Here is a 15,739-nt window from a genome sequence, read left to right as displayed (position 1 = left end):
GGGCTTCACACATGCTAAATAAGCACTTTTTCACTGAGCTATCTCTAGCCCCAACCCATCTTCAAGGGTACTTCCTGGTGCTTTTTGTCTTTTAACTACGGGAGTACAATGTGCTATGAACTGCCTTTTATGTTTTCCTAACTCACAAATATAACGGCATGTTTCTAGCCTGCTTAGCACTATGAGAGAAAGGCTTTGACCTTTTTTAATCAGAAGAAAGCAATTTTATTTAAAAAAATACACATATATACATAGGAAAAACTACGATGAAATGCATAAGGTTTTAATGTTGGTGCCTGCTGAATAGAAAATGTATTTTCTGCAATTTGTATATACTGTTTCTGTATCAGACAGAGGCTATTAAATGTATAGTTTCTAGTTTTCACGAGATGACTGCTTTTGTTTGCTGGTTTAACATTAAAACAATCTCTTTAAGTATCACTTATCACTGCATTTTCTGGAAATGCTTCCCTGGGTTATGGTTTAGAGCTAAAATGTCCCCCCAAAGTCTCATGCGTTCAGAGATGGGGCTGTTGGAAGTTGATTGGATCATAGAGATTCTTTACTGATCAATGGATTACTTTATTGATGAGTTCATAGCCGAAGATGCTATTAGAAAGTGGGGCCTAGAAGAGTGTATTCTTGTCCCTGGCTCCTTCTGTGTCTTACTGCTTCTGGCTGCCATGAGGAGAACATTTTCTGCCACCATATCCCTCTGCCATGATGTTTGTGCCTTGCAGCCAGCTGAACATGGACTTAACCCTCTGAAACTATGAGCCAAAATAAACATCTCCTTTAATTTGTGGCTGTGAGGTATTTTGTCCTAGAAAGTGAAAGTGACTGACATATCCAGCCTCAAATAAACTATAGTCTCGTGGAAAATAAATTAATGTCTCCTCTAAGACTTGTTCCTATGCATGTGCATGCATAGGATGTCTGTGGAGAAGTCCTGTTAAATGGGTTATCCCTGAGGAAAGTACAGCAGGGAGAGGAAGTAGGGATGGAAAATTCAATTTTACTGTATCTGCATTGTTTAAATGTTTTACTCTGCATTACTTTTGTAATTGAAAAAAAAGGTCAGACCACTCATATTGGTAAAGGTAGTGTAAATGGTGTCAAATAACCTGAGCAGAATAATAGTATATACCTTGGTCACAGGGTCCTCTGTGGCTATTTCAGTCAGATCTTTCTCTTAGGCAGCTCTCAAAGCTGTCACTCATAGATCTCCTGACCATTAATTGTGATGGGTCTGTGTCACTGGAATAAGAAACATCTAGCAAATTAGTAAAGCACAGTTTGGGTGTGTCCATAAGTGATTGACATGTAGGTCAGCAAACTGAGGAGGAAAGACCCACCCCAGCGGGGAAGATTGAACATCAAAGGGGAAAGAAGAAGAAAGTGTGTCTGTTTTGAAAAGCTCCAGTCTTTCTGTGTGTATGCACCCTTTCCTGACTTTGCCTTTGGACATCCTTCTCCAGGTCTCTGGTTTCTTCAGCCTTTCAATATAGACTCACACCTGTGCCCCTTCAGTCAGCTTCCAGGCCTTTGACCTTGGACTGTTGCTGAATCTTTAATCCCTGTCATTGTGCAGCCTTCATCTTCATAGCTCAGCAGCTACCAGATCTTCTGGTTCTCCAGCACACAGATGGCCATTGTGCTGTAAGCCTACCTAATCCCCTTGCATGATTATGTATATATAATAATATATAATTATATAATATATATATATTATCAATTCTCTTCTAGAGAACCCTAATTCAGACCCCTCTCCCATCCATTGTCCATCTCCCTTGGGCCTTCCAAAGTGTCTCCATTCAGCTAGTGGTTGGAGAAAGAGAGGAGTCTTATATGGAAGATATGGAAAATACCAAAAGGGTATTTTATATGGAAGACTTTTATGGACCAGGCTTGTAAGTGTATGCATCACTTATGTCCACATCTTACCTCTCCTTGCTGCCCTGGCCCGAACTCAGTCATATGCTGCCACCTAACTGCAAGAGAAGCTGGTTATTTGGGTTAGTTTTGTGTCCCCCAAAAAAGGGGAATGTTTGGTGGAAAATGAGCAGCCTGCATTCTGGTGGTTGTATAAACACACCTTGTCAGAGGGACACACCTGACCAGGTTGCCCAGCCTTATTGGCACATCTCCCCTCATTATGCAGTTCTCCACTGGGCCTAGGTGTGGTTCCTCATGGTCCTAAGACCTGTGAGCTAAGAAGACATACTGCTGGCTTTCTTTGCCAGGGTGCAGCAGTGCATGTGACCAACATTATTGTAACAGGTTCTCTTTTAGAAAGAGGGTTTCTATAGAGGCTGGTCCATAGTAGCTCTGAAATCCTTTGGGTAGAGCTGGGAAAACCCAGGTTTTGTCTCTGACCATTATTTTCTGAACCCTTGGTTCACCCTTGGCTGTTTTCTTTCCATAAGCCCATCTGATGTGGCCAATGAAGACATGTCCTATTTGCTTCTGTAGCTTACCTCCTGGAGCCACGGGCTCAGGCTAGAACTGGTCTGTGGAGAGCTGTCAGCGCACTTTTACTCTCTGGACTGCATTTTTTGGCTTTTGAGAGCATAGTGGGCTCTAGGCAGTTTGTATCGCCTTAGCTGAGAGGCTGATGCCTCCTCCATCATCCTTCCTTGTCTCCCCCTCAAGCCTGTTTTTTTTTTTTTTCCCTTTAACACACTTGTTTTCCTGGTGGCCAATAACTGCAGTTAGGTGAAACTAAAGGTAACCACCTATTATGGCCTATCTCTAGATGTCTCCCCAAAACCTCACACAAACATAGGTAGGGATTTTCAGAGTGATTGATCATGGGTATGTGATACTGGATCATGGTGTGAAACTGTATTAGTGCATTGATTGGTTTAGCATAGTTTTAGGTGTGATGATGGACTTACTGAAGAGGGAAGACTCATCCTGGGTGTGAGTGGCACCAACTAATAGGCTTGTAGCCTGAATGAAATAAAAGAAGAAAGAAGGAAGGCTGCTGCCTCCTGCCTACTATGCCATGGACTGTTTCTCCTCTGTCATGGTGCCCTGATTTGAAACTAATTGACCATGGACTGAAACCTCCACAATAAACCAAAATAAATTTTCCACATTTAACTTGTGGATATTGGGTATTTTGTCCCAGCAATGAAAAAGTAATTTAAGACATCATGTTGGTCTTATCTTGCTAGGAGGCTGAATCCTGATGGCTCTCCCATGGACACCTGAAAGTATTTGGGGCCAATTCCTGGAGTGCTCTCCCGTGTGTGTGTGTGTGTGTGTGTGTGTGTGTGTGTGTGTGTGTGTATGTGGGTGTGTGTTTTGGTGAGAGAAACTTCTGGAAAATCAGAATATTCCTGCAAGGTGGCTAGTTCCAGAGAAACTAAATCAATGAAAGAATCAGTAGTTTCCTAGGAAACTTATATGTTTTTGGTGTAATTTACTAACAGAAAAACTAAGTGAGTTCCTAGTTATATTTATTCCTTTTCAATTATGCTTCCCTTACATATAATAGAAGTACTAAAATTCATATAAGTGCTGCAGGCCTTTGTTACTGTATGAATTGCCCTTGACTTTGGTCACACACTGAGTTCTTCTTGATTTGGATAACAGAATATATCCAGTGTGCAGATTGCCATCCAGGAGGAAAACAGACTTGTGTCTGTTTATTGAGGTGCTCATGACATTCTGTGGTATACACAGATCTGAAACTGCTCAATCAGGAGAAGCTTTCCTGACAGTTCAGACACGGCAGAGCCTAGATCACCAAGGCCCCTCATGGCCTCTTCCCTTCCTTCTGTGACTGCAGGCCCAGTCCCATCAACTAATGTTGTTGAGTGTGCAGTGAATATGAACTTTAGGAAAAGCTGACTCTAGGAAAGGTCCCAAGTGGCTTGCAGCCTAAATTCAGTGTGGAACCTCAGAACACTTTTAGGATGTGGATCATGCATAATCTATGATTTTTATTTTTTAATTTGTAAAAGAAATATTGAGACGAGGTTTCACAGTTGCCCAGACTGGTCCCAAACTTGTAATCTTCCTGTCTCAGCCTCCTGATTGGCTGGGATTACAGGTGTTCACCACCATACCTGGTTGGGAACTTATGTGCCTTGGGGTACACTTTTGAAAGCTCTTCACTGAAACAAAGGCTCCCTTTTTATCTTGAGTCCTTTCTTGGTGAATTTTTGTTGAAGTGACGATGCTTCAGGTGGAACTAGTTCTGAAGCCCTTGGACACTGGACAGACTGGTGTGTGGTCAAGAAGAACCTGTATGGTTATCTTGGCAGCTCAAGTGCTTGCCATTCCTTGAGGCACAGTGCTATTGGGAGGGGAAGGCACAGGGATATCACTGGACCACACTGCTGGACTCATACTTCTGGGCTTCTGAGCACTATCTTGTCCATGAAGTCTTCTTCTTTGTGACAACTGGCCAGCCAATTGTTCTCCTTGTTGGGAATCCCCTAAAATTAGATGAGTAAGGTGCACTGGCAGCTGTTTCTTTAACCCCAGAATCATACTCGCTGACTGCCTCATCTGCTACTTCCAGATGGCTTTGCAGCTGTGCAGCAGGTGCTCAGCAGGTACACTTGGCAGGTGGACAACAGATGCTCAGCAGGTGTGCTTCACAAGTGTTCACCAAGTGTGCTCAGCAAATGCTTAGTTGCTCAGTAGGTGTGTGGAGGGGGCTGATACCCATGGGGCCAGCATGATGACCTGCAGGGTGACTAGCATGGTGATCAGGCAGGGAAGGCCTAGTACCCTCTCTGGCATCATGGCCATGAATATAATGGCCAGAAAGTTGAGTCTGTATTCCAGCTTTGTGAGGAAGGCTCTAGCCATGTCTTAAGTCCTTCTGTCCTGCAGTGGGTTGGAGAAATGACTTCCAGGTTAGTGTCTATGTGTCTGAAGTTACTGTGTTTATGAAAGCACTAAGAGTAAAGGGGAAAAAGTCTGAATCCTTTATTTTCAAAGCTTTATTTATTCTTTGTTGAGATATAGCCAGTGAATCACTAGTTATAATACCCAGGGTAACCTAACATTATGGGAGAAAATGCTATAAAATACTTGAATATATGCCAGGCTGGCTGGAAGAGAGCTGGACTGCCTCGCAACTTCCCATAAGCTGCCCTGTGTGGTCAGATGGAAGGGAGCTTTGGCATAGCAGTTAGTGTTGGGAGCCATGATTCTGAATGCTGTAGTCATCACATCCAGTAGACCTAGTGCAGGCCTCACTTATGAGCTCGAGCTCTTGCTTCACGGTGACGGGACAGAGCAGGTTGTACAAGGCTGTGGAGTGAGCAGCCGGGGCTGGATCTGTGATGAGAGTGGATGTAAATAGTGGACATTTATCTATATTAAAGATCACACCTATTGTCATCTTATGTGCACTTTGTGTTTTCAGATTGAAGATGGAAGAACCCCAAGGGATTTCCTGGAGTGCTATCTGCGAGAGTGACATAATAACAGAAAAGTACCCAGTTGACTCCAAGAAACATGCACCTCATGTGCAGCTGGCTTGCAGTGTGTAGTTCTGTGCCTTCCCTGTAGATGGAAATCAGCTTTGGGTGTGGGGCCACAGGGGTCCTCCACACGGGGTACTTAACAATCTGTGGGTGTTTCTTAAGTCTGTGTCTGCATTTCTGTGATGCTGTTTGGGCAACATTTTCTTCTGTAGATTCAGCTACCAACTATGGGAGAAAAGTATTGATAAACCATTACATTAAGTTCTTATCTTTAGAAAATAAACTACCTGGAATTTCTTTATTTAAAAACGCCTTTGGTACAAACATGAGGAAGAAAAATTTTGCCATAACACAATGTAGACTCCCTCATTCACATCACCAGCTTGATCTTTCTCTGCAGTGAAACACAAGATACTTAAGAGAAAAATCTTCTTCAGGAAGTGCACACCTGGCAACCTGCCCAGGCCTCGCCTCCTGTTCCACTACCCAACGAAGGCAGATCCATCTTAACTTCCAGAGACAGAGTCAGCTTGCTCTTGTTGAGCTGTAAGTGGTGCTGTGCACCTTGTACTTTTCCAGCTAGAGTCTTGTACATTCAGCATTGTGTTTACAAGGCTCATATCACTTTCCCTTTTCACTGCTGTATAGTACACTGTTGGAATAAATCACAGCCTGCCCATTCTAATGTATGTAGACATTTGCTTTATTTCCTTTTTTTGGTTGCTACAAATATTCCTTTATATGTCTGATGGTGAATGCACATGTACTATTTCTGAGTTTCAGGGTGTGTTCACTTAGACAGTGCCAAGCAGGTTTGCCGGTGATGGTACCAATTGGGTGCTATAGATAGTATGTGAGAGCTCCATGCCTCACAGCCCTCAGATGCTGAGTCTTTTCATTTTGGTCCTGTTGTGGGGCAGGTGGATGTCATGCTACCTTATTATAATTTGCAGTTCCTTAAAGCTTGACAATGAGTGAGGTCCACCACTCTTTTGCACACCTACTGGCCATTTAGATATTTACTTTTGTCATGTATGTGTGAGTGTGTGTGTGTGTGTGTATGTGTGTGTGGTGTTGGAGTCTCTTGCCACTTTCCTACTGGAACATCTGTACTTTTCCTTTTGGTTTGAATAAGTTCTTTGTATGTTATAAATAATAACAGCTTTCTGTCACTTTAGATTAGTTTGCAGTTTCAGAATAATTATTTTGAGATTCATCCACATTGTTGCATTTATGAGCAGATCCTTTTTTTTTTCTTTTCTTTTTTTTTACTATTGACGGGCATCCCATTATATGATATACTGTATCTTGTTTATTCTTTTTCCTATCGGTGGACATTTAGGTTATTTTTAGTTTTGGGCTATTGCAAATCAAATAGTATGGATTTTTTATGTTTGTGTCTTTTTCTCTGTAAATGTCAGTTGGGTCATACTGGCTAACAGTTTTCCTTAAGTTTCCTACATTCTTGTTGATTTTATGTTCACATATTCTATCAATTACCGAGAGAGAGGTGTATTTAAATCTGTAACTCTAATTGTGAATTTGTCTGTTTCCCTCTTCTAAAATTTTGTTCATTGTATTCTGAAACTCTGTTGTGGAACATATATGTATTTAGTACTTTTTATGTCTTCTTGATTCATTGACTCCATTTATTCTAAGTGACTTCTTTATCCTTGGTAGTATTCTTTGCACTGGCATCTCCCTCGGCTACTTTCTGTTCTCAGTAGTATTAGGATGCTGTATCCTTCATCCCCCGCCCCCCCATCCTTTATGTCATTATTGCTATGCATTTTTCTTTTGTATGTGTGAAAAACCTCCCAATACAAGACACTGAAGCAACAGGAAAACATCGCACACATTTACAAAGGCAAGAACATTTTGGTGCTCCTCAGTTTTGTGTAGATGCATATTTCTAGCTGATAGGATTTTCCTTCTTCCTAGAGCAGACATGCTGATAAATTATCTCAACTTTTATCTGCCTGAAAATTTCCTTATTTTGCTTTATTTTGAAAAATATTTTTACTAAATAGAGAATCCTAGATTGACATGTTTTTCAATATTTTAATATGTTGCTCTACTGTCTTTCCAATGACAAATATGTCGTTATTTTTATGAATTTAGTGTGTCATTTTTTTCTCTGGCTGCTTTTAAGATTTTAAATGCTCACTAGTTTTGAGCAATTTGATTGTGATATGTTCTGGTGTAATTTTTTTATATCTTATTTTTGAAGTTCTATGAAATTATAGTTTTCATCAAATTTGGAAAAATTTCAACCATTATTTCTTTAAATATCCCCTCCTCAACCTTTCCATGTTCCACTTACATATGTGTTAGGCCACTTCAAGTTTCCTACCACTCACTAATACTCTTTCCATGTTACGTCTGTGGACTTATCTCAGTATGTTTCATTTTGTACAATTTCTACACATTCAATTATTTTTTCTTCTGCAATGTATGATATGATATTAATTCACTGAATTTGTTTTTCATCTCATTTTAGTTTGCATCTGTAGAAGTTAACTGTCTTTTCTTCATACTTGGGTTTAAACCCAAGGCCTCAGGCATTCTAGGCACATGGTTTACAACTGCACTACAACTCCAGCCTTTTTTTTTAAAACTGGGTCTCACTAAGTTGCCCAGCTTGCATTGAACTTGTAATCCTCCTAACTCAGTCTCCCAAGTAGTTGGAATTACTGGCATGTGTTGCCTCACCTTGCTTAGATTCAGTTTAAAAAAACAATCTTCTATGTATCTACTTAACCTTTTGAATGTATGGGAAAAGCTGTAACTTTTTAAACATTTTTGTCTAACTTTTGGTCAGGTCTGGGCTATTGTCAAGTTCATCTTTATAACTGTGGCATTTTTCTTTGGTGCCTGGTTTCTCTTTATTTTTGATCAAATGATCTTGTCTCCTTGAGTACCTGCTTACTTTTGATTGAATGCTGGGTATAATATATGAAAAAATATAGCATTAATTTCAAACTCTGGGTGATTTCATCTTCTTCAAAACAGAGTATAGGTTTGCGTCTGGTTGTTGCTCAGGCTAAGGGAATGTCAACAGTCCCAGACCACCCTGTCCTGGTTGTAGATCCAGATAACTCATAGCTGGCTCTAGTGTTTGTGAGGGCTTTTCTCTTTTCAGTTGGCCTTTGCTCTTTGAGTTTTATACTTTTTAGGCTCCTGTTCCAAACCTGAGGATTATTGATATATTCCATCCACTCATCTTAGTATTCCTAGCAGAAATTTGTTAAAATCCTTCCATACTGTTTTAGAAAAATGCAGAGTTCCCAGCATTAAGTCACTCAACTCTATTTCAGAAGTATTGTGGAAGTGACAGAATTCTTTCCATTCTCTTAATAGGATATTTTTGCTTATGTCTTGAAAATGATGCATTTGAATATACCATTTTGTGCTTTTAGCTCCATAAATGTCTCAGGTTTTCAATAGCATTTTCTGGAATATCAGAAAGTTGACTTTATGGTACATGTCTTCATGACACAAGTGCCCTCAGGTTTTCATGATGTCTTAGGTTTTCAATAGCGTTTTCTGGAATGTTGGAAAGTTGACTTTAAGGTACATGTATTCATGGCACAAGTGCCCTCAGGTACTGGGATCACCTCCTTCAGTTTTCTTCTATGTGATCTTAGTATCATAATTCTCTAGCACCTTTGTTGCTTTCTGATGCTTAAAAATGTTGTTGTCATTATTATTATTATTATTATTATTTATTTTTTTTTTTACAAAATTTTCCACTATTTTCATCCAAAGGATTGGTGCAGATGAACCAGCCTGCTATGACCAGAAGTGGAGCTTTCCTTGTCCTCTTTAGAATAATGGTCTTTGTTGTTTATCTGATGTCAACTTGCATATATGTCTGTTTACCATGGATAAAATAGTCATGATCTGTCTGAATCTCTTCCTGTCTTCATTTGTGTTTCCTTTCTTTTAATAGTATCATTTCAGTCTATTGCACTGAAGCCATGTGTGTTGTCCTTTCCTCTGTCCTTCTGTGTCCATTGGTTGTGGAGTCTTCCATCCATCTGCTTCTCTATCTCCGTCACAACTGCTCTATCTGGGCTTGTATCATGTCTTCCCTGAAAATTTTGCACATTCCCATCTGTTTCCCTAGCCCACTGAATCCCCCTTTAGTCTCTTCTCCACACTTGTATGTTATGGTTTATATCTAATATCCCCTAAAAGCTTCATGTACTCAGAGGCAGGGCTGGTGGAATATGTTTGGATTGTGGGGGGTGTTACAGCTGGCTTGGTGTCGGGAGATGGGGTCTGGTCAGAAGTGACAGGTCTCTGGGAGCGTGACCTGGAAGGGAATAGCTCCCTCCTATCCCTTCCCTTCTTTCTCTGCTTCTGCCTGTCATAATGTGAGCAGCTTTTTGTCCACTGTGCCCCTCTGCCATGCTGTTTTCTGTTTGGTGCCTGCAAACATGGACTGAAACTTTTAAAATGTGTGCTGAAATAAACCTCTTCTCCTTTAAGTTGCTGGTGCCAGGTATTTTGTCCCAGCACTAATAGCGACTAAGACATTGTAGCAGTGTTTTATTCCTCTGCTCAAACACCTTTGCTGGCCTCCATCGCCCTAGTACGCTGTCCAAACTCCACATAAGTGTCAGCACCATGCCTTGTGGCCCCTGTCTCCAGCTTCAAATGGGTCCCTGCAGGAGCCCATTTGCCTCCCAGGCTGGGTGTTTCCTCCTGGCTTTGCTGATTCCTCTGTAGCAGTCCACTCAGCTGATCCCTCTTCTGCATGAAGTGAGGACTCCTCATGCATTTGTTTATCAACAGATTCCAGAGAAGGGGAGGAATGATGTCACCTGCATCACTATGTCAGTGAGCAGTTCTGAGTGACAGTGGCATGACTAACCTGAGAGGATTGTTCAGGAGTACATAAGCCAGAATTTTAATGGAATTCAAAATGAGTGCATGAAATACATGTATTTGATAATTTTAATCTGTTTAATTTCCTAGGTTTGAAGTTTTATTTTTGTTCTTTTATTTTTAGATTATATGTGTAACTTTGATAGTTTTGTTTCTAATTTTTCAGCTTCTAATCCTACAGGGGCACCAGCAGTCAATTACTGCTATTGCTTTTGGAAATCGAGAGACCCCACCGCTCATCTGTTCTGCATCTCAGGATGTTATCATGATGTGGAACCTGGATGGGTGCAGAGAAAAGGTACTTCAAGGTAAACAAAAAGGCACAAGTCATTTTAAAAAATATTCAGAAGGAAAGACACACCTGTAAACTTGGTGTCATCAGGGTTGTGGGTGGTTTTCCTCCGCAGCTGTGAGGCCGGATGTCTGATACACCTCCTGTTGGCTTTTCTGACTTTTGCTGTGGTACATGCTGACATAGCCTCAGGGGCTTTATTCTTCTGAACTTTCTCATTTTAAACTATTTCATGGTGATTTGAAGATGTGTAGCAGGCTGGAGTGTTTCTTACACATGAGAGTCTTGAGGCCTCTACTGTGTGCTGGGCTGGAGACTCATAGTTCTGGGAGGAGAGGCCGTAGAGAGGCTGTAGCAGCGAACCTGCTCAGAGTGTCAGGCAGGCAAAGTGTGTACCCAGGGAACTCCAGGGTTATGAAGTGGGAGCGCAAACATGGGGTGGGATAGGGAACGTAGGGCACAAGTGTCCTCTTGTTACTGAGAAGCTGCGTTGTAACACAGTGGGATCCTAACCGCCAGGGAACTGCAACACACATTGATTCTTTGTATCTTTGACAAACCATTTCAGACAACACACATAGGGCGTTGTATATAGGTAGAGTTTATTGCAAAATAACAGAGAAAGAGAGAAAGAAAACACACCTTCAGGTACAAAGGTGAGCAAGTGCCAAGATGGTAGTTGCACTGAATGAAGTCTCAGGTTACATTTTTATGATTAACTGGGTCTCTTGAGGAATATCCTTTCTTTCCTCTGAGGTCATTGTTCTTGTACAAATAAAATGGGCTGTGTTGACCTGGTTCAGAGAGAAGTAGGTGCCTGTTTGCTTCTTAGGTGGATGTCTTTAGTTTGTTTTGAGACCTTGAGATTTTTCTAACTCCTCCCCCATGCTTTGGACTTTGTACAGGCTCTGAATCTTGTCTGCTGTTTGATTTTGTAATATTTCCTTTCTCATAAGTTGATTCCCTGGGCAGTGTCATTCAGGGCTTTCTAAGAATATCAAGCAAGTCAAGGGCTCTATATAACATCCTCCAATACCACAGAGGGGAAAAAAATAAGAGGCCAGATGATCAAACCATTGAAACATACAATGTGTCCATCTTTGTTGTGACACAGGGAAGTAGGTTGGCAGGGCTGCCAAGAATATTTATTCATCACTGTTGTATATAGGGAGAACCCAAGGTGCAGCAACCAATCCAGCCAGCGGGCAGCCAGGATCATAGATTACTGCCACAGAACTACTGAGTGCCACCGGGCAGCCCAACACATTTTAGGGCTTGAAAACCAATCAGTAATAAAGCAGTCTTTCGCTTGTATGTTGACATTGCTCGGGGGAGTCCAGCCCAAATATTTGGTAGCACTGGGCAAGGCATAATGATTTTGTTGTTCCCAGCGAAGAGGAGCCATCTGACTATGGAATCCTGTAGTGGGGGTGAGCCGTACATAGTCATCCTGTATTTAAAAATGTCCATCCTTGTTGTGAAGGTTATTATTTCTGACCACAGTAAGGAATGGACCTTTTGAAAGGCGAGGCACATCATCTCTTCAAATGATGGCATCAGTTTCATTCTTTGAAAAGGTTTTTCCCTGTCTTTTGTGGTCCAGGGTTGAATTTCTGGGCCATTAGTGTGTATCTTTCTGAATGAGTGGTATATGTAATATCACAGACTGTTTTTGCTCTGCACTTATAGCCTTGTAATTTTTTCCAGTCATGGCACTGATTTATTCCACCATGGCAATCCTGATGTGCGGGAAGTGGGGAGGAGCCCCCATATCCAACATGCATCACATTTTACATCCTGAGCATATTGCTTAACCCAAACAAGAAAGTAGTCTTCTTTAGTGTAGCAAATTAGAGACAAAAGCCTGTCAGAGGCAAAAGACAAAACATAGCTACTCAAAAGAAATGGTAATTGAACTACTTTTGTGAGCTCATATCTTCTGGAAGCACAAATGAAAAAGAGGATAATTATAAGAAAGATGTGATTAGGAGAATACTCAAGGCACATGTAGCCCTCTGCTGGAAGGTGGCTCTGTGGGTGGAGTGAGGTTGGTTGGGGCAACTTTGCTAGGTGAGACTAATAGGTTAGGTAGGGCCATGTCTAGAGATTTGAGTGTGTGATGTAGGGTTACTCTGAAAACTGGGGAGTAATTACAGAACTGTAGCAGTCATACCTTCATCTCCTTTGTACATGACCACTCCTATGTAACCTCTGGTGAGCAGGGTCACGTGTGTATGTACTTACCTGCTTGCAGAGACATGCACAGTCAGCCCTGGATTCTGAGTTGCTGCCCTAGATCGCTGTAGAAGACAGCCCCTCCTTCCAGCCTGCACTCTGGGTTCCTTAGGAAAGTGGCCTTCAAAAGCTACAAGCCATTTATGTGGCCACAGTGGCTGGAACAGAAACTAGAACCTTGGGTATGTTCTGGAGAGCTGGAGTCCCAGAGCCCGAGGGCAGGAGCCATGCCCTTCACTTGTATGTTGGTGGATGACTGATGAATCCACAGTGTTCCTTGATTTGGGCTTGACTTGGACAGCTGAGTGTAGTTACCACCTTGACTGTGCTATGGCTCGTCAGTTCCCAGCCCTCTGAACCTGGTGGCTACTTGCTCCAGGTTCCCTTGGTGGCTTCCTTGTTTTCCAGCCTTGAGCATGAGCTTTCCTCTTTCCCATCAAAATTTCCCCTTGATGATTTTACATGAACCACTGAGTAGTGACAGTGTTTGCATGATGTACAGCCAGTCCTGATTATGCCCCTGGGGGATTCCTGGACATTTCCCCTGAAGTCCAAGAGCATGGCAAGCTTCCAGTGCTGATCTCTGTCCTCACACAATCCCCTCTTTCTGCTTTCCCATCTCGGCTCACCCTAGCTCTGTCCTGCCTGGACAGGACAGAACCATAAGGTTGTCCCCTCACACCCACATCCATTTCACAGGTGAATTCTGTCTACTCTGCCTTCATAGCATGTCCAGTTTCTGGATGTTTCTCACACTTCCCAATCTGCATCCAGGCTCTGGCCACTGAATCTCTCTTTTGAACCTTGCACTGGCCTCTCACTGCTTTTCTCTGCTAGCCCTGAATCTTACACTGGCCCCTCACTGCCTCTCTCTGCTTCCATTCTCCATGCTGCCATTTTGTTCTCAACCCAGTGGCCAGAGGGCCTTTTAAAAGTCAGGCTGCTTATCTGGTACCCGTGCTCAAAGCCCACAGGGCTAGAGTAGTGCCCTCAAACTACAGGCTATACCCAGCCTGGGGACAATGTATCTTAGTCTTGCTGGAACTTACATTTTAGAGTCACTGCCTGCTTTGTCCTACCCTTCACATCTAGGCCCATATGTCTTATTGCCATGGCCTTTCTTGGTACCACCTAGCACCTGATCCCCTCCTGCTGGCCTCTTCCCACAGCATATACTTCCTTTTAGCAGTTTCGGGAACTCATGTGCCTCCCTGTCCTCGCTGTCTGTGCCTCCTGCTCACCTGCTATGTTAGAGATTTCTATGAGGGCAAAGCCCTCTATCTGGTCACTGTTGCCAGTTTCTAGAAAGAAGCTAGTGTGGTACAAGAGCCATGGAGCAACCCCATAGGATGGCCTGGCCACAGCCAGGATTCACATATGTGTATTCCTTTTCAGGGCCTTGTTGTCTAAATACTTGTCCCTGCTGCACAAAAGGGCCTGACGATGGGAAACTTGTCCTCTTCCCACAGGTTGTGGGCTGCTGGATGTGTTCCACTCAGAGCTGTAGGTCATCTGGGCCAGCTTTGTCCATATGCTTGTCATCCTCAACATGGGACACTGAGGCTCACTTGGAAATGTCCTCGTGGGGGTGCAGAGCCCCAGAGGCAGAGGCTCTGATGGCACACTGTCTCTCTGCCTGCCCAACATGACAAGAGCAGGTCACATGGAAGAACCTGGGTTGAACACAGGGAGAAGGACTGGGGCATTCAGCTTTTGTTTGATGTGCTCTGAATTCTTGCAGCCCAGGCAGAAGAGACCTGTGCTTGATGATACCAAGCTGCCTCCCTGTGTTGCAGAATTCTTTTTTTTTTTTTTGGTACCGCGGATCGAACTTGGGACCTTGCACTTGCAAGGCAGGCAGCGGAACCACTGAGCTAAATCCCCGCCCGTGTGTTGCAGAATTCTAAAAGGACAAGAGAGACCACTGGAAATTAGGAGGATTTTTTAGGTATACACCTGGCCCAGCTGAACTCGTGTCCAAAGAGCTGGGTGATTGAACAAAGGAAAGTTCTAGTTTTTTACAGATGCCTCTCCAAACAGCTAGAGGACCCATCTATTATGATATGGAAGGCAAAATTCAAGGGGGACAACAGACCTTGGTCTACTACCCCTTCTCAGTCACTGATCTCCTAAATTGGAAACTCATACTGCCTCCTATACAGAAAAGCCCCAGCCCTCATAGATTTCATACAATTCATTTTCCAGACACATAATCCAACCTCACCCGATTGCAAACAGCTTCTCCTGATTGTTTAATACCAAAGAGCAACAGAGAGTGACCCAAACAGCCATCCACTGGTCAAAAAACAATCGCTCAGAGAGTGTGTTAAATGTACAAGCATATGCTCGGGGTCAGTTCCCAGATGCTGACCCAAATTGAGATCCAAAGAATGCAGAGCAATTAAAAATCTTACAGACACCTGCCTCAAAAGCGCAAGGCCCAAGTTTGATCCCCGGTACCAAAGAAAAAACTCTTACAGAAGTACCAAGAGGTCTCAAAAAGGGCAGAAAAAAGACAATAAATATGAGAAGAACTCAGAAATAGTCCAGGAAACAGATAAAAGTCCCAGCCAGTTCTACAAGAGACATTGTGAAGCGTTCTGGCTCCATACCCCATTTGACCCCGAGGCCACTAAAAAACAGCATATGGTAAATGCAGCCTTGTGGAACAAGCTCGGGGAGGCATAAGGCAGAAATTGCAAAAGTTAAAAGCCCTTGCTGCCATGAATGCATCTCAGATTTTAGAGGTAGCAACAAAGGTATATATGAATCGGGACCAAGAAGCTAAACAAGAGGCTCATATGAAGCTCAAAAAAAGGAAACATCTGTTGGAAGTGGTGCTTATGGGGAAACAGGTAGAGGTCACCAA

At 42.6% G+C, this 15,739-nt stretch overlaps 1 protein-coding gene across 1 annotated transcript in view; it reads left to right on the top strand.

Annotated features, from left to right (window-relative positions):
* The first annotated feature begins 5,392 nt into the window (after nt 1-5,392).
* Wdr27 (WD repeat domain 27) overlaps nt 5,393-15,739 on the top strand; it is a 187,757-nt gene continuing 177,410 nt past the window's right edge. The window contains 2 exon segments of the mRNA XM_087196013.1: nt 5,393-5,582; nt 10,510-10,651. Of these exon segments, the coding sequence (XP_087052139.1) occupies nt 5,397-5,582; nt 10,510-10,651 (328 nt within the window). The 5' untranslated portion in view covers nt 5,393-5,396.

Source organism: Heterocephalus glaber, unplaced genomic scaffold, assembly GCF_053883595.1.
Source record: "Heterocephalus glaber isolate CG9 unplaced genomic scaffold, H.glaber_assembly_v1.0 deba00001610, whole genome shotgun sequence".
Classification (NCBI taxonomy): domain Eukaryota; kingdom Metazoa; phylum Chordata; class Mammalia; order Rodentia; family Bathyergidae; genus Heterocephalus; species Heterocephalus glaber.
This window is presented reverse-complemented; position numbering and strand designations above follow the sequence as displayed.